Source organism: Microtus ochrogaster, chromosome 2 (genome assembly GCF_000317375.1).
Source record: "Microtus ochrogaster isolate Prairie Vole_2 chromosome 2, MicOch1.0, whole genome shotgun sequence".
Classification (NCBI taxonomy): Eukaryota; Metazoa; Chordata; class Mammalia; order Rodentia; family Cricetidae; genus Microtus; species Microtus ochrogaster.
This window is the reverse complement of record NC_022010.1, coordinates 94966125-94985253: the sequence shown is the minus strand read 5'-3', so window position 1 is coordinate 94985253 and position 19129 is coordinate 94966125. Positions and strand designations below refer to the sequence as shown.

At 39.0% G+C, this 19129-nt stretch overlaps 1 protein-coding gene across 5 annotated transcripts in view; it reads right to left on the bottom strand.

Moving 5' to 3' along the window:
* Window positions 1-784: 784 nt before the first annotated feature.
* Usp16 (ubiquitin specific peptidase 16) overlaps window positions 785-19129 on the bottom strand; it is a 29044-nt gene continuing 10699 nt past the window's right edge. For 3 of the 5 annotated variants that reach the window (XM_026787169.1, XM_005345309.3, XM_026787175.1), the window contains 15 exons: window positions 18625-18728; window positions 17075-17178; window positions 14099-14286; window positions 13520-13615; window positions 12046-12176; window positions 11522-11609; window positions 10546-10624; window positions 9129-9220; window positions 8557-8613; window positions 6722-6895; window positions 4657-5335; window positions 3420-3514; window positions 2461-2547; window positions 1256-1412; window positions 785-1154 (listed from right to left, as the gene is read on the bottom strand). In XM_026787169.1, the coding sequence (XP_026642970.1) occupies window positions 1030-1154; window positions 1256-1412; window positions 2461-2547; window positions 3420-3514; window positions 4657-5335; window positions 6722-6895; window positions 8557-8613; window positions 9129-9220; window positions 10546-10624; window positions 11522-11609; window positions 12046-12176; window positions 13520-13615; window positions 14099-14286; window positions 17075-17178; window positions 18625-18728 (2256 nt within the window). In that variant the 3' untranslated portion in view covers window positions 785-1029. The remainder of the gene's footprint in view (window positions 1155-1255; window positions 1413-2460; window positions 2548-3419; window positions 3515-4656; window positions 5336-6721; window positions 6896-8556; window positions 8614-9128; window positions 9221-10545; window positions 10625-11521; window positions 11610-12045; window positions 12177-13519; window positions 13616-14098; window positions 14287-17074; window positions 17179-18624; window positions 18729-19129) is intronic. The other 2 variants (XM_013353438.2, XM_005345308.3) reach the window with 2 other exon arrangements.

Genomic DNA, 19129 nt, shown 5'->3' with positions numbered 1-19129 from the left:
AGAAAATAAGTTGCTATAACCATACCATGTATGGCAGTTGCTTTCTACAAAGGTATGACAGATTAAATAGTTGTTACCAGACACCAAAACAGACTGGAAAATACTTTTTAAAAATGTGTTAACCTCTAGACTGTAGACTAAATTTCCAAAGTTATTCCCTCAAACCCACAGCTTTGAAAGCTTTCCCACCACATACTTAACAAGATTTTGCTGGCATGTGGAGGCAGCACTTAGTCCACAGCATAGCTGTGAGATAACTGCGTGTCTGCCCAGGTCATCTGAACCATGCTACAGTTAGTGCACGCTGACGACAGGATTTCACATTGTTTCCAGTCACTACTGTTGTTCTTTTGGAAAACTACAACTCCCAGACTCCTCCTGGACTATGGATACCTGTGCGCACAGCTGCGAGCAGGTATGGGACATCCTTCCCAGATACCCTTGTGCTCCCCGTTAAAAGGCAAGGCCACACGAGGCTCTCTCTCTCTCTCGTTTGCCTTTCCTCGTGTGTCCTGCACGTCCCTCTGCCCTTCTGTGTTTCCCTCCCCCATTAAAGTGGACCCACATGGGAGCCGCCATGTCGTGTCTGTGTTTGTTCCACCGTGTGTGTCTGTCCTGTGCCCCGTGTTTAAGAAGAACACCCCTGCCTTTATTATTTTTTTAAGAAGAACAACTACTGCAAACATAATGTAGATGATCTATAACCAACACTAGAAAAATGAAACATTTTGTTGCAAGTAGGGGTATAGTAATATATAACTTAAAAATTAAGTTATTAATATATAACTTAAAAGTCATTTTATTGATGTGTCAAGAACTACCACCCAATCAGATTAAAAACAGGATTTTAGTATTTCAAATTTCCTTTGATAAGACAATAAAAATCAATGACAATACAAAAACTTATGAATAGGTATTTAAATTGTTTACTTATGTGAACATAATTTATAGTTTAACTTTTTATTGTTATCTTTGTTATGTAGCCAATATAAAAGCCATAGATGTATTTCAGAGAAAGCACTTTTGTTACTACAGTATTCTCTCATAAAATAGGAGATATGCTTGTGAGTTTAGTACTTTGGCTACAGGCACAGCTTGCACAAATGTGTCGCTGATGTGAAACCACTGCCCTTTAGTCGATTCCATTTCACAGTCTGTTAGGAAACAAAAGGAAAGATTGAGGCTAGTCATTTTGGCTTTGGCATAATCTACAAAACGTCTCTGCTATCCAAGATAACTTGTGGAATTATCTTACCTTGTGGAATGTCACCATGAAGAACAAGATTAGAAAGACGACTACTTGCAGTTCTTGCCTTGGTGTAGGCAGTGTAATGCCCTGACCTCATAGTACCACTGTGTTCAACAACTCCATATAAGGAATACAGTACTCTTGTACTTTCTTCAGCGACATTCTTTAAAAAATAATAACAACCCAGTGTTATTCTTACCTCATTTATACAGATGCTTTGGCAAGACACATTCAGTGTCTTACACAACACCTTTCTGTTCTCAGCCCACAGAGATGCTTCCACCTTTGTCAGACGTTGCAGTTGTTGGTCCCATAGTACAAAAACTAGATACTGAGCTCAACTTACCAGTTAAAGAATTGCTTAATGCCTTAGAATTCCTTAATACCCCTGGCCATAATCTTGGTTCTCCACCAATATAAACCTTGTAGAAGGCTAACATTTAGATTATGCGAAAAGAAAATTACTTGGACTTTACTTTCCCACCCAGAGTAGAGGCTGCTTATTAAGGCCCTAGGTACCACAGGCCTTGACAAATGCAAATTCCCTCAGGCAGGGGCTGTTTTCCTTTGTGCCCTTGTTGAAAGTCACTTCTTTAATAGTCCAACTTTGCGTTCTGTACCTCCTGCATTTCCCCAGAGGTACGTGCCCTGGTGACACGCATGGCCTTTTCAGTGCCATAATGGACTGGATTTTGAACTCAGTCCAGAGATCTAGCCCAGTCTCTCTGTAATGGTCTACTCCTTCAACTCTCACTTCAACTCTTCTGTGTTCTTTAACCTCAAGTATCCTTGAGTCTTGATTGTCTGCTGTATAGTCTGAAGTAGCCTATGAAGCAGCAACCGCAGCACCTAGTAGTAAAAATGACAATTCACTACACCTCAACTCTGAAATCGTTCCAGAATGAGAAGGCATTCAGCACTTCAGTTTTTACACATCAGGGGTTCATGTGCTTACATTAACAGTGCAAACACAGCAGCATAGCTTCTCTAATCTTGAAATCTTCTGAAAGACAAGTCATGGTGCCTTCACAGATCTTAAAACTATAAAGGTATAATGATCAAAGTACCACTCTAAAATAATTCTAAGCAATCACTGAGCTTCATCCCCAGCCTTTCTTCAAAATTGGCATCAGCTTTACATTTAATATGAAATACATATTTGGTGGGTTATGATTTCTCAACAATTTCCTTTAAAAACCATTTTTACATACCTTACATTTAAGAGTACAAAAAGGAGCCAAATCTAAGATTTCCGGGAACTTTATGTGTTTGTTAACTTTGCGTAGGTTAAAACCAGCCTAAAGGAGGAGGATTACAGATTAAGTTCTTTTCTGGAAAAACTGTACAGATTAAGTAATTATCCCCTCTAAAGCCCAAAGAACTCCCAACACCCAGCCCTAGTCACCTTTCTAAGGAGACTGTGTGTGTGTGTGTGTGTGTATGTGTGTTTTCGAGACAGGGTTTTTCTGTAGCTTTGGAGCCTGTCCTGGAACTAGCTCTTGTAGACAAGGCTGGAATTGAACTCACAGAGATCCACCTGCCTCTGTCTCCCGAGTGCTGGGATTAAAGGCGTGCGCCACCACCACCTGACCTAGGTTTTTCTTCAAGTACCACATACCACTGAAACTACTCTGATGAGATCTCCCTGATTCTGCCTTAGTCACCTCCAATGCATTCCTAAAATTCAGCAATAGCAGACTATTTCCCTGTGAAATACTTTTCAGCTCATGTTCTTACCATGTTTACACAATTCCTTGTAAGATACAACCAGTAAGTCAAGACAATGCTTGACCAGTAAGAGGGAAAGCACCCATAAAATCCTGGAGGATTTGAAAGTTGTAGTATACCAAATCTTTTGGAAAGATACAGCCATAAAAATTATGAAAATCCAATGAATGTCTTTTTATCAAATCAGTAAAAGTAGATATAATACACAAAACAGAAAAACATTTAGGCAGTAAACCTGTGTTTTTCTAATCTGAAGTTAAGCTTAGAGTAAGATACTATAAATCTCAATGAGTTCTAGAAACCTAGGACTATCTAAATTTCTTACTTTGTCAAACCTACATATATGTCTCTTCTGATTTTCCCACTCTTTTAGAATTTAGTTAGAATTAAGAAAAAGCAGAAGCAAACACAGAAAGAGATAAAGTAGGCGTTGCATGGGTACCTGCTGAAATCTCTTCAAATGGAGAGTGAGGACTGGAGGAGCATGGGAAACCAGCATCTGCTTCTTTGCATTGGTGTAAACATGTTTCCTCTCACCTACAGAAACGCAAGATGCTAGCAACAAAACAATCGGTTTGCTATAAGCTCATCTCAAATTCTAAAACAGGATTAACAAACTTCTACAAAGAATGTGGTAATATTTGTGGTTCTATTAAACAAGAGTCAAAATCAAGGATATTTTCTTGGTATAAATATAAACTTAGAAGCAGTAATTGACTGTGAGCGGCAGGCGGTGGTGCCTGCCACCGCCCGGCCTAAAAAAAAGTTTTTGAGGGGTGGAAAAACATGATGGCACATGCCTATAATGCCAGTACTTGGGAGGTAGAGGCAGGAGGATGGCAAGTTTGAAGACAGACAAGAGTTATCAAAGAAGACAGTGTCTCAAAAAAAAAAAAAAATTTTTTAAAGGCTTAAAGTACAACTCACTAGTAAAATGTACAAGGTGCTAAACTCATTCTTAGCCAAAAACTAAAATCTTTAAGAACTGGAACATCAGCAAGATGTTTGGAGGTGGAGGTATGGCATATCTCCCTCCATAAAAATTGACTCAGGAAAAAATTTTAATTTAGAAACTATCAAAAGTGGAATATAAGAGGTCTACAGATTTTGGCTTGCTTGACATTGTCTGCTCTAAAAGTCTCTAAAAGCAACATTCCTTATTCTTTGTATCTACATGTAAATAAATGACTTTAAAATATTTCAACTCTAGTGAAGATCTTTAACAATCTGTGATACCCTGCCCCTTTCGGGCAAGGCTCTTGAAGAGGATATTATCAGTTCCATGTTTAAGGGAGATAAGAAAGCCTGGTCCCTTTATTTTGAATGTGCCACATAAGTACACTGAAAATTTGAAGTCTGACTTCCTGGGGGAAAGGGAGATGAAGGCCATCACTAGAGCCAACAAGGAAATGAGGATGCAGAGAATCGGTCACTGTTATGAAGGCATTCCAGTGGGAAGTGTACCCACAGAAGAGACTGGGAAAAGCTGGTCCACTATATTGCTGCTAGCTGCCAGTGTACTAGCCATGCCAATAAAGTTTTTCCTTCTGTTAGGACATTTACATACAAGAGGGCACTAGTAACTCTCCAAATCCCAATGTGACCATAATTTACAAATATTCTCCCTGCAGAATATACACTTTAATATCAATTTTTAGAGCAAGAAAAACTCTAAATACCTTTTATATTTGTCTTTGGTCCAAGACCCTGCCGTCTTGTGCATACTTCACAAAGCAGTTTATTTGCATCTTGAAGCTTCTCATTACGGGTGAACTGATACAAGCAATGCTGGATTGAACACTCATCAGCACTGAAAGCTTCCCGGTTGGCAAGGGTGCAGAAGGCAGTTTCTGGGTCCTCATTCATGACCTCATACACCTTTGTCACAGAAGAATGACTGTCATTCAGAATCTCTATATTTATTTCATCAGGATGAATAGCAGCATTCAAATTAAGGTTTTTTAAACCACTGGTAATGTCAAGTTCTCCATTGGTCCTTTCCTCTAGAAAGTTATCATTTAAAACCCTAGTACATTCAGTAACAGGTGTCGAAATCACCAGATCACACTCAGTGTTGACACTTTTCACACCTAGTGCCTCTGGACATTTCTCACTGTCAGTTGTACTGTCAGTTGTACTTTCTATCATTTTCTCTTGGCCATTGAAATCTTTCTCATTAACATAAAGTTCTGTATGTAAAACCTCCTCTTGAGAAACATGGTTGGACTCAATATCCACTTCTGCTTCTCCCGGAAGTGACATTTCGGCTTCGTGTTCATTGTCTTCAGTATGGTCAGTGGTACAGATATCATTTAAGTGAAGAACTTTCTCTTGAATTTTTTGTTGCCTTCGTTGGTTCTGTGTAAAAAGTATAATATATATAAAGTGAGAGAGAAGGAAGTAAAGAGAGAAAGGTAGAGAAAGTAGATACCACATCAAGTTTTGTTGCTTTTCAAAAAAAAAAAAATCATTTCATAAGAAATGTTCACTCTCAAATTCTGATTTTAAAAATTCCTTTACTATCAGAGTTCAAATAAATTATAACAATATGTTCTTTAAATGAAATCAATAATAATCACTATTCACCAAACACTGGGCTATTGTGGAGGTAACAATACAAGAGATGATGCGCACTGTTGAGAAGTGAGCTATGAGTTCTATGACTTAGAACTGATAAGTCAAGAATTAGACAGAGTGGTGGTTCTCACAACACTCTGGTGGTTTGAATGAAAATGGCCTTCACAGGTACATGCTTCGGTATTTGATCCCCAGTTGGTGGAACCATGTAGAAATGAAGGATTAGGAGGTGTGGCCTTGTGGGAGGAGGCGTGTTACTGAAGGCAGGCAATGAGGTTTCAAAAGCCAATGCTATTCCCAGTGCTCTTTCTCTGCTTCATGGTTGTAAAATCAAGATGTGAGCTCTGGGCTAGGTGATGGTGGTCCAAACCTTTAATCCCAGCACTCAGGAGGCAGAGGTATTAAGATATCTCCATGAGTTCAAGGCCAGCCTGGTCTACAGAGTGAATTCCAGGACAGCCAGGGCTGTTACACAGAGAAACCCTGTCTCAAGAAACAAAAGATGTGAACTGCTATCTGGACTCTAATCCTCTGAAACTGTAAGCCAACTTCAACACTTTAAGTTGCCTTGTTCATGGCATATTGTTGGAGCAATAGAAAAGAAACTATGGCAACTCTGCAGGAATATGTATCTATGAGTTGCATTACCAATCAATCTCACTAAAAAGACAACAAACTGACAACTTATTTTGGATACAGGATACATAAAAATTCTTGAAGGAAAAAAGACATAAAGAAGCTATATGCACAAGGCCAGTAAAATTTCCCTACTGAATTTACCTTTTTGCCTGCACAGGGGGAGAGGTGGGGAAGAAAGGGGCAAACAAGAATGAAGTCTACATCGGGACTAAGGAAATGGCCCAGTGGTTGAAAGCACAGGCTGCTCTTCTCGAGACCTAGGATCCTCAGGGCAGCTCACAACCATCATCCGTAACATCAGGGAATCTGATGCCCTCTTCTGGCCTGTATGGGCACCGGACATACGTGTGGTGCACAGACATGTAAACCAAACACCCATTCACATAATATAAATAAAATTTCAACAAAACAAAAAATACAGTGCTAACAGCCACCATTCTGCATGTTAACTAAATCTTTTAAATTAAAACTAACAAGTAAGTAAATACACAATAAAGAAAAAGCATAACTTCCCTTGTAGTTACCCACCTTGGCTTGCTTTTTGGCTTGCTTCTTTGCTTTTTTCTGTATGTGCTTGCTGGTTCCTGAAGGCATATCACTTCTTGTTTTCATGTAGCTGTCATCTTTTTCTTCCTCACTGTCTTTATCTTCTTCCTCCATTGTCTTTTTCACATTTTTATCATTTGTGTTTTTCTTACCACTCTTAAAATATTAAGAAAAACAAAATATTACCACGATTATGTTGAAAGAAAATTTATGTAGCTTAATATTTTACTCCCTTATCATTTAAGATTTATTTTTTATGTACACTGGTGTTTTGCCTGCATATATGTCTACTTAAGAGTTCCAGATCCCCTGGAACTGGAGTTACAGCTGCGCACTGCCATGTGGATGACAGGAACTGAACCCAGGTCTTTTGGAAGAGCTGCCAGTGCTTTTAACTGCTGAACCATCACTCCAGACCCTCTTACCATTTTTAATTTCATGATACATGAAAATTTATATAAAGACAGCAATCATCACATGCTGAGAAAACATGAAACACAACAGTAAAAGGGCAATATCAGGGGCTGAAGAGATGGCTCAGTAGTTAGGAGCAGCACTCATGTCAGGTGACTCAAACCACCCATATCTCCAGCTCCAGCGTTTCAAAGGCACCTGCAGTCAGGGCATATACACCCAAAGATAAACACATATATACATTATCTCAAGCAAGAAGTGTCATGTGTAAGTATACTAGAAATGAGTGTGATGAATTGTATTGGATACAAGTCAAAATGTTGTATAAATGTCCTTTTGTAAATGTACTTTAAGTGGTTTCTGCATCACACCATAGAATTCCTTTGTTGTTGTTTTTTTGTTTTGTTTTTCTGCACGTAAATGATAGTCTTAGAGGAAGTAAGTAAAGTTAGTTTGGTAAGACTTTAATTATTTAAGTTACAGGGCAAAGGGTTCCTAATTTACATTGACTTGAATAATTTATTCAATGCTCATTTACTTATTAGAACTCCCTATATAGAAAAGGCCAGCTTTGAGTTCAGAGATATGCTTGTCTCTGATTCCCCAGACCTGAGATTAAAGGAAAGGCATGGGAAACCATACCAGGCAATGCTCTTTTGTTATCTTATAACCACTTAAAAGGAACCAAATTAATGCAGTATAAAACTAAGATAATAATTTCTATTTATTCTTTATGTAATTAAGACTACAAGGAAGCCGGGCAGTGGTGGCGCACGCCTTTAATTCCAGCACTCGGGAGGCAGAGGCAGGCGGATCTCTGTGAGTTCGAGACCAGCCTGGTCTACAGAGCTAGTTCCAGGACAGGCTCCAAAGCCACAGAGAAACCCTGTCTCAAAAAACCAAAAAAAAAAAAAAAAAAAAAAAAGACTACAAGGAACGTACAAGGAACATGTGATTAGCCTTAAATAATGAAAACAGAAAAAAATACTTCCCTATATGTAATACAGTCAATTTAATACCTATTAAGAATTGTAAACACAGCTTTCTAATAAAGAATATAGTCCATTAGGCAGTGGTGCCTTATGCCTCTAATCCCAGCACTCAGGAGGCAGAGGCAGGAGAATCTCTGAGTTCAAGGCCAGCCTTGTCTACAGAGGGAGTTCTAGGACAGGCTCCAAAGCTACAGAGAGACCCTGTCTTGAAAATCCAAAAAGAATACAGTCTATTTTTTTTCAAATCCTAAAAATTATTCCTTCTCTAACAGACCCTGGAAATTTTCTTCATATGCTACTGGTAATACAAACACCCTTACAAAGTGTGAGGGTGTTCCTCATAAAAGCTAAGAAAGGCAAAATAAACACATAAGTAAATAAATTCTGTTTGATAAAATAGGATAGTCTTACCTGATCATCTAAAACTGGGAGAGACAAATCAAGGAAAGATTCGTGCACCAAGGAGACCTTAACCGATCAAAGAGGCAATGGAAGGAAAAGGAAAAAATCATGTTAAATCTTACTATTAGATTATCCCCATCCTGGAGAGAATGACACTCACATTAAACATTAACTATTAGGATGAAGGGTAGAAGGTGGGATTTAATAAGCAAATGACTAAGAAAATTTGAAATTAAAAAGTACAGAAAGTTGAAGACCTTGAACTGGGGAAAAAATTATAGTTACTGTAATTTACCAAAGATTTTAGGGGTGCTATATTTCCAGTGAAGAATCATAAATATCAATAAAGAATACCCTATAAGGGCTGGGCATGGAGGCACACACTTATAATCCCAGCACTCAGGAAGCTGAGGCAGGATGCATTCTGTGGTGTGTGTGTTCCTGGCCAATGTGGAATACTCAGAAAGACCTCATCTCAAAACAAACCAACAACCCCATATTTAATCAGATGCATTTGTTCTAGATTATCTGTCCTCAGTGAGTGTTAATGCCTAAGCCCACTGCACATGACACCCACTTACAGTCCTGCATTCATCACACATGATTGTACTAGTCAGTTCGCCACCAAAGATGCGGTCCACAAAACTTGGGATTGTCTTTTTCTTTTCATAGTCTGCAACAACAAAATTACAATTTCTTAAAATTGAGAAGAGTTTAAATTACTTATCTAAATTTTAATGTTCTGTCCCTAAACATTCTTTCCACTATTCATAATTATGTGTTTAAACTGTGGAAATTAGCCTTTATATTCTACCACTGAGCAAACAATTAACACAATCACCTTGGGTTTTTTGGGTTTTTTTTTTTTTTTAATGTGTACAACATTCTGCCTCCATGTATGCCCGCATGCCAGAGGAGGGCACCAGAACTCATTACAGATTGTTGTGAGCCATCATGTGGTTGCTGGCATTTGAACTCAGGACCTCTGAAAGAGCAGCCAGTGCTCTTAACCATGGAGCCATCTCTCCAGCCCAACCTTGTTATTTAAAGTCTATTTATTAGTAAAGAACAAGCTACAACTCAGTAAGACTTTCTATTATCGTGTCTAAAATGACAGGTTCGGACTCTGCTAGCTGCTAGGACCACTGACTTGTTCCATCCAGCATGAACACTTGAATACAACAGACAAGAGACTGCAGTTTAGGAAAAGAAAATGCGTAACTTGGTTTATGAGCTCTACAACTGAACTTTTTTATAATTAAAAACAAAACAAACTCTGCAAACTATCAGGCAGAATGTTCCCTTTGATTTTCTCCAGTACTGGCAATACTTGACATGTTTAAAGTCAGAGTAGTTTAATATCTCATCACTTAATTTTCAAAATTCATAAAATGCATAGGCATTATTCAAGTGGTATTACAACAGACAGTCCAGTAGCCACTATTTGTTTACTGGCCAGGCTCTACAGGATGCCAAGGAGGTATCCGTTAGTCACCATGGTCATTTGACAAAAATTAAATGAAAATCAAAATGTAGTTCTTGTGTTTCATCAGTCCTGTGTCCAATGCTCGGTAGCTACATGTAGGTAGTTCTGTCTCTGCAGGAGAACTCCGTCATCACAGAGTCCTACGGACAAAGCCAAATGTGATGGCTCACGCCCATAATTCCAGCACTCAAGTGGTTAAGGCGAAAGAGCTGTGAATTCTAGGCCTGTCTGAGCTATGGTTAGTCATAATTCAATTTTTGAAAAACTGTGATGTTATCTTAATTCTATCTTTATAGGTCTCAATATATTAATGTATAAAAAGAATATTTCACAAGTTAAACTTCTCCAAAATATTGACCACTGGGAGGACCAATTAATTTTTAAAACTCATAGTGACATGGATAAACTGTGTTTAAAATAATTCAGTGTTTCAAATATATGTGCCAGTAATCTTGTCCTATGGTACAGAAGAATTCAACTATAGTGTTTTAGTTCAAAAAGTCAGACATTACCTTTAACTTTATTTTTTACTTCTTCATCCAATTTTTCAGTAGAATTACCAAATGCTTTAAGAATTCCTTTACTCACTCTCTAAAAGTAATAAAATGAATATATATACTATTAAATTTTAAAGTTATTTTCCTTAGAAAATATGTAATAAATTCAAGAAAGGATTGAGATGTAGCTCCCCAAATTTACTAAGATAATCATAAATTAATTCAAATAAATCAAAATTAATTCAAGGAGCTAAGAAAAATTATGCCTATTAAGCTTATAAAGCAAACTTCTGAATACAGGTATGGTGTTAGCATTTTGAGACCTTCAACCTATTCAACACTGCTTTACAGAACATGCCACCACCTCAGGAAGACACTGGCAGTGCTAGCGAGACCACAGCACAGCTACAAGAACCAGCTCTAACACACCACCCTGCTTTGTCATGACCGAGTGATTTGAACTAAGATGGAACACCTCTACACCAGCCTATGGGATAAGAAAATAATCTACTTCATAGGATGGCTCAAGAACTCAGTAAGATAATTCATATGAAACAGAGTGGTGCCTGGGATAAGTACAGAATTAAATGAATCATTACTGTTACTAGTGCAATTAATTAAATTCATACTTCCAAAATGCATTACATATACTGGTAATTAACAGAAGTTTTCAGTTATAAAAACTGTCCCCAGACTCTTAGTAAAGTGAGAATGTGCTGCAACAAGGACTTCCGAGTGTTCTGTGTCTCTCCAGGTGGGGTCTAGTGTAACGAGCGAGCCTTTAAAGACGGCATCGTTGCAAGCAGCGAGGAAACAAAAACATCTAGATTAAGAGAACCATTTTAATCCTCTTCACTTATTCTAATGAAGAAGCATATTGGCTGGAAAACCTGGTAAGTAAGTGTTTAAAAGCACAGTGGCCTCTGTGACTGGCAGGAAATGGCAGGTGAGCCCATGAAATTACAACACAGGATTCTCAGAGTATGCTAACTTGGTGTTCTTCAGCTCTCATGCCATCCAGTAAGTAGCGAAGTAGCTCCTGGCTGTCTTGTTGCTGGCACCCTGTAAAACGTGTAGCTCTGAAGATAAAACAGAAGAAAGAAAAGCACTGATGACTCTACTACTTTACAAAGCTCATTTTAAAGTCTTAGAGTTTCATCCCAAGTTAAAGTGGAGTTTTCTCAAAATTTGTGTCTACTGGGGCTGGAGAGATGGCTCAGAGGTTAAGAGTACTGGCTCCTCTTCCAGAGGATCCAGGTTCAATTCCAACACCCACATGGCAGCTCACAACTGTCTGTAACTCCAGTCCCAGGGGATCTGACACCTTTACACCAACGCACATGATATAAAGTTAAATAAATTATATTAAAAAATTGTGTCTACTATAAGAACACCAGAAGCAGATTTAATTACCACATGAAGCATGCTTCTTTAACTTGGAATGAAATATGGTTCTGAAACTGTTTTCTCAGCATCTTACTGATTCACTGAAAGCACAGCCAAGTGGATACTCACTTTTTACAGACCTGAGAAAAGAGCTCTTTAGGCATTACAATTCGCTTTTTGTTCTCTTGCATCTCATTAAGAAACTGGCTCATAGCTAAAGTAAGAGGTCCTGGAGGCTCAAGGTTTACTTCTAAAGGTTCCTAAAAGTAGGAATAAAAATTATTTCACTCAAACATTACAATCATTTACTTTCCCAAAATGTAACAAGCCAATTGATATAGATGGAGTAAACATCCAAAATATAAACCAAGAGATAAACTTCCTGTTCAAAAATTCAGCTCTGGGCCAACAAAAAGGCTCAGTGATTAAAGTACTTACTGGGCATGCCTAACAACCTGAGTTCAATCCCCAGAACGTGCACGAAGATGGAAGGTTAGGAATCCACTCCATGAAGTCTCTGACCTCCATATGCACACCATGGCATACCACACACCCACACCCACACCCCCCCACACACACAAACACACCTCACACAAATGATAATGAAAAATTTTTTAAAGTAAAATTGAGCTTTATCTTAGTTTTAAGTGGATAGGAAATACTATTAATTAAGAAAGCAAAGGCAAAATGCATCTAACAACAATAAAGAAGGTAAAATTTATTTGACTACATAGCACTTAGGTCTCATTGAAAATGTCAAAAAATAAATAAATAAATAAATAAATAAATAAATAAAATAAAATAAAATAAAATAAAAGAACCCAGTACATAACTGGGCTTCACAATTATCAACATTCCCAAAACAGGGTAGAAAACATACACACGCACAAAACAAACAAAAGAAACATGGTAAGCTCACAGCAAGCAAACATAAGGTCCTTGTAACAGCTATTAGTTCTGAATTGTTTATCTTAGATTGAAATAAAACCAAGGAGAAAAGGCAGAATGAGTTTCAATTCCTCAAAACAACTTGGAATATGGACATTTACAAAGAAGATACTTAAAACAATTTTATTTATTTATTGACATGTATTTATTTCATGCATAGAAGTAGACACACATGCTGTGCTGTGACAAGTGTGGAAGTCAGAAAAAAATATCTGGGGAGTGAATTCTCAATCCCAATGACTAGACTCAGGTACTCAGGCTTGGCAGCAAGCCTGTCACAGAGACATCTTCCCAGATCAGTTATGTAAAAAATCTGGCTTAGCATGATGGTATACACACACCTCCAACCCCATAACATGGAAGGCTAAAACAGAAGGCCTGCCAAGACTTGAGGTCACATTTTAGGTCAGATACAAAGATTTGAGGTAAGATACAAAGGAACTGTCAGGCCAGTAGCAAGAACCTTTCTTAAAATGAGTTAGAAATGGCTGGTGGTCGTGCAGCCTTTAATCCCGGCACTCAGAAGCAGAGGCAGATGGATCTCTCTGAGTTCAAGGCCAGCTTGGTCTACAGAACAAATTCCAGGACAGAGCTACAAAGTGAGATCTTGTCTCAAAAATAAAAGTTACAAAGTTCCATTGAATCAAATACGTACTGTAAGTGCCAGGTCCGGTGGCTCTATTTTCACAATTGTTCCAGACATTTTCACTTCTTTTAGTAGTTCTCTAAGCACTGGTGTTTGGGACAAATTCTACAGTGCAGGGTGGAAATAAAAGGGCGATTAATTACATAATCAAGTCATTCAAACATTGAAGAGTTTGTTCTACCAAAACAGAGCACAATCAACACTGACTCTTTATTATCTCTCTACCTAGGCAAGGAGCCACTACAACAGGCTCTTCTCCCGGCTCTCCATGGTTCACAGACTTGGTCTCCTGCTAAGACTGGGACGGAGATACCTGTTCCCACATCCCAATGGTCTCGTCACCACTCACTACCATTCTCACAATATATTTCTTTCTGTACCAGGTTGCCCTGTGTTTTCCTGATCCAAACTCATGACTCATGAAAGCAGGGGCCACGACTGCTTAAAATGCCATTCTATCACCATGCTACCAGAGTTTATTACATGCAATAAACACTTGTTACTTTGAATATGCAGAATTAACACAGGGGAGGGGAATACAACTCTAAGTTTCAGAGCCTGAGGGAAAAAGAGAAAGAACTCTGTCACCTGCATAACAGCATTGAAGAAACAAGTATTTCCCAAATTACTGAGTCCTTTCATGGTTATCTGGGAAGCAGAGTCCATGGGAATATTTTCTTTAGCCATGTTTTCCGATTTCTCTCGCTCTTGTTCATTTTTACTCTCTTTTTCCAACTTTTTATTTTCAAGTTCAATGTATCCATTATCTTTCTCTGCTTTAAAGGGGAGAAAAAGAAGACTTGGCAAAGTATAGAATATGCACATGTCAATGTACTAGAATTTTCTATTTTAGCTAGTATCGATTATTGGCACAGATTTGACTGATATTTAGTAAGTAGTGGTAAACTCACAGAAGTGATAAACAAGCAGAACTGCAGATGGAAGCTGTTTGACAAGAGTGAGAGTAGCATATGCTTTGGTATAAAATCACCCTCATTACATAGATATTCTTTATACATGTCTGTATATTACTTTGTAGGATGCAAACACAATATGTTTAAATGAATTCTACTAACCAAAACTAAATTCTGACGTGAATAAACAACTCTGGCTTTAAAAAGATACTTGTCAACACAAGTGTCTAAAAAATAAACTTAAAGCAAATGCTGTACAGCATGCCAATTCATTTACTTCTCAGAAATATCTAAGAAGCTGACTTTAGAAAATGCCACAGAGAGCTAGGGACGTCAATTAGAAGGGAAGCTTCTGCTGAATGAAAAGCACAGTGTCATTCTTGAATACATGTAAGGTCAGTTACCTCCAGCCCGACATGGTGGCACATGCCTTCAATCCCAGCACTTGGGAGGCAGAGGCAGGTGGACCTAGGTAAGTTTAGGCTAGTTAGTGTACAAGAGACCATTCCCCAATACAATACACAACCTCTGCCTAAAAACCAATGTATGTGTGTGTTCATGTTATTTACTGATAGACTGAAAATCTTCTATTACAAAACGTATCACTAAATACAGTAAAATTAAGTTTATAGCATTCCCTAGAAACCTGCTTCCCACACCGGGCCAAGAAATGAGGTAGGCAATCTTCACTCTCCTTCCTACCCTCCAAGTCCAATCCCCAAATCTTATCCCCATTTTTGCAGCAGACCATCTCTGGCCCCATTCCAAGGGGTCTGGGCAGATATCGGACAGCTCCCCTCAAACCATCCCTTTGTCTCAGTCTGATTAACAGCAGGAGGCCCTTCCTGGAAAGCCAAAGGCCTGTAGACAGCCAGGGGATCAGGTAGGTGATCTACTCTCCTGTCTTCCAACTCCAGTTTCCCAGTCTTTACCCCCAGCTTTGTGGCAGACTATCTGCTCTGGCCTCTCCTTCCTCTGTGCCCATTCCCAGAGGACTACTCAGCTTTCCTTCCTCCTGTGGACCCTCTGAGCACTATCCCCTTCCAGCCCACTCCAAATACCTAGAAACACTTTCTACCTGGGATCCAGGATCCAAAGTGGCCAACCTGATAGGGTCTCAGAAGCCACCACAATCTCCTGAGATTCCAGAACACAGGGCCTGCAGGGGTCTTTACCAGAGGGGGTCCCGGCACTGAGAACGGAAGTAGACATGACCCCACCCCTAACCCAGAAGCTATCACTAATTGATAAGCACTCAAAAAATGAAAAATCAAGCCTTACCCGGAAATCATTTTTTTTAAAGATTCATTTATTTATTATATATTCAGTGTTCTGCTTGTATGTGTCCCTGCAGACCAGAAGAGGACACCAGATCTCATTACAGGTGGTGGTCAGCTACCATGGAAATTGAACTCAGGACCTCTGGAAGAACAGTCAATGCTCTTAACTGCTGAACCACCTCTCTAGTATGCCAGTAGTACCTAACCAACAGAATGAATTCAGTGGCATCTTTGGAGGGTTCTCTGTTTCCTAATGCTATATCAGGGCTTGTTTTTCCCATTACAGTCCCTTGAGTATCTATTATGATTTCTAGTTTTGTGTTTCTATGAGATTTCTGTGAACACGTGTTCTTATGATTTTCCTTTGGATGTTTTCCTTATGTTTGTTTTGTCCTTTTTCAACTTGTTTGTGTTTTACCTTATTATTTTGTCATTATCATCATCATCTAGATTCCTGTTTGTTTTCTAAGGAGAGAGAAAGGATGTAGGATTTGGATGGGAGGAAACGTGAAGAGAATCTGAGAGGGGTTAGGGATTGGAAGGGGAAAAATGGTAATCAGAATATATTGGATAAAAAAAACTACTTTCAGTAGAAGAAAACTAGAAAAAAAATATGATTCCTTTATATACACACACACACACACACACACACGGTCTGCAGTAAGTTCTGGGTCAGAGTTATGAGAGTAGTGCCTACTTCCTTTCACCTCCGAGGACCTTAGTCCGGCCTTTTAATCACTTATGAATAGATCATTTTTACATCCTATTTAATTATAACAAAAATAGCTTTTCAGTTTAAAACACATCATAGTTAATATTACCTGCTATGTGCAATAAGGTAACAAATTAACCTGTGTGGAGCCATGCAGCAGTAATCCCAGTAAACAGAAGGCTGAGGCAGGTGCCTCACAAACTCGAGGACAGCTTTATCTACAGAAAGATGTGATCTCAAAAAGTAAATGAACGGCTGGCTGCACTGGGGTGCATCTTTAACCCCAGCACTTAAGAGGCAGAGACAAGAGAATCAAGGCCAGCCTGGTCTACATTGCAAGTTCCAGGACAGCCAGGACTACAAAGAGAAACCCTGTCTCAAAAAAAAAAATAATAAGCCAGGCGGCGGTGGTGGCGCACGCCTTTAATCCCAGCACTCGGGAGGCAGAGGCAGGTGGATCTCTATGAGTTCGAGGCCAGCTTGGTCTACAAGAGCTAGTTCCAGGACGGGCACCAAAGCTACAGAGAAACCCTGTCTCGGAAAAACTAAAAAAAAGAAAATAATAATAATAATAAATAAAAAATAAAGGAACGAATGAGTAAATAAAAGCAGCTACACAAATCACTGTCACTGTATGCATGAGGAAACAGACTTTCACCTGGTTTTCGAGTTGTAGTGCTAGCTTGTTTTCTAACAAAATCGACCACTTGGCCCAGCCGGTTTGAACTACAGTATTTGACTTCCTCGTCGCACTTGTAGCACCTACAACCAGAGAAGAAAATTGACAAATGGACAACTATAAGAGGGGAGACAAATTATTTACTCTGGAGAACCAAAGATGTTTAATTGTCCAATTATTCTACTAAAAATAATGAAAGTAGGGCTGTCAATGGCTCAGTGGATAAAAGTGCTTGCCTCAAGATCCTGAAAACTTGAGCTCAATCCCCAGAACCCAATGGATGCGAGAACTGATTCTTGACACATGCACTGTGGCAAGCCTGAGCCTGCACAAGAGTGCTCGCATATGTGCACACACATGACACAAACACATCATGAACATGATAACCTAAGAAACGGAGAGAGAAACTGAAGATACAAGACTGATTTTGGAGAGCTGGAGAAACAGCTCAATAGTTATGAGTATGCACTGCTTTTCCAGAAGAGCCGAGTTTGGTTCCCAGCACCCTTGCTGGCCAGCTCACAACCACCTACAATTCCAGCTCTGAGAGGCCTTTAACTTCTAAACTCTGCAGGTACCTGCACTTATGAGCCAAATCTACACAGACATAGTTAAAAAGAAAAACATGTTCTCTTTAATACAACTAGGTATATTTTAAGACTGATTTAGTAATAAAATTTACTACAATGGCACTATGTATGCATCAGTTATCATGGAAATTCAAAATTCAGGGCACATCTTTAAATCGAAAGGTGTTATTTTGTCTTTTTTCTCTCCAAATGAAGTTCTAGGAATGGAACACAAGATCTCATGCATGCTGGGTAAGTGCCCTGCAGCTGAGCTCACTCTCGGTCCATTAAATCTTTTCTGGTCTGGGGAGATGGCTCAGTGTAATAAAGGCACTTGCTACACAGCCTAAGGATCTGGCTTTGATTCCCTGTATGCCTGCACCTGCCTGTAACTCCAGGATTGTCCCTGGCTAGCCAGTCAAACCAACCAATGAACCAACCAACCAACAACAACCTTCCCCTTCAGTGAGAGAGACTGTCTCAAGGCTGTAAGTGGTGGGCAACAGAGGAAGATGCTATTTGACCTTGACATAAGTGAGTTACACACAGTCTTTTGTATGGATTATATAAACTACAGACTTATGCCAACAAAATTAATGCATTTTACAAGTGACAAATGAGATTTAGTGAATACATGCTGTAAATATGGGTTTCAATGAAATAAAAATGTTTTAATAATATTACAATTTTTGAAATACAACATAATGGTCTGACAATGGATTTGTGGAAATTAATTATCCTTTTACTATATGCTCATTTATTTAAAATTTGTTCTTGCTGCCCCTGTCTTTAAAGGGGTAATGATCCCTGTGTCTTCTATGCACTTATTTTTGTGTCTGTGCAGTACTAAGAGACAGATAAATACCAGTTTACTTTTTTCTGCTCTTAATATTTCCCAAAGTTTCATTCTCCAGTATTTTGAATAATCTCTAGTCAAACAGCACAGGGGTTGAAGCTCACCAGACGCTCCAGTTGTCCAAACTAAGCACCAGATAGTGAGGCTCAGATCTTGGTGTCGAGTAGTGCTTCAAGGCATGCTGCTCCTGAGAATCTCTGCCACAGCCCTAGGGAGTCACAATCATAAGACTCAAAGCCACAGAGCTTACCAAACTGACATACAACCCACAGGGATTACAGTTACAAAGTAAGAAGCACTTCAAGAACTTCGGTCATTCTCATGATCTTAAAAATAAAGTGTTAGGGGCAATGAAGACGGCTCAATGGGCAAGACTCGGATTTGATTCCTCAGGACCTGCGGGAAAAAGTAGTCCTTCCAGCTGTCTTCAGACCTCCACTGGCACACCAGGGCATCATCTATCCCTCACTTGCCCACACACACATGCACACAAAATAAATAAATATGTTTAAAAAAAAAAAGTAGGGCTGGAGAGATGACTCAGTGGTTAAGAGTACTGGCTTCTCTTCCAAAGGTCCTGAGTTCAATTCCCAGCAACCACATGGTGGC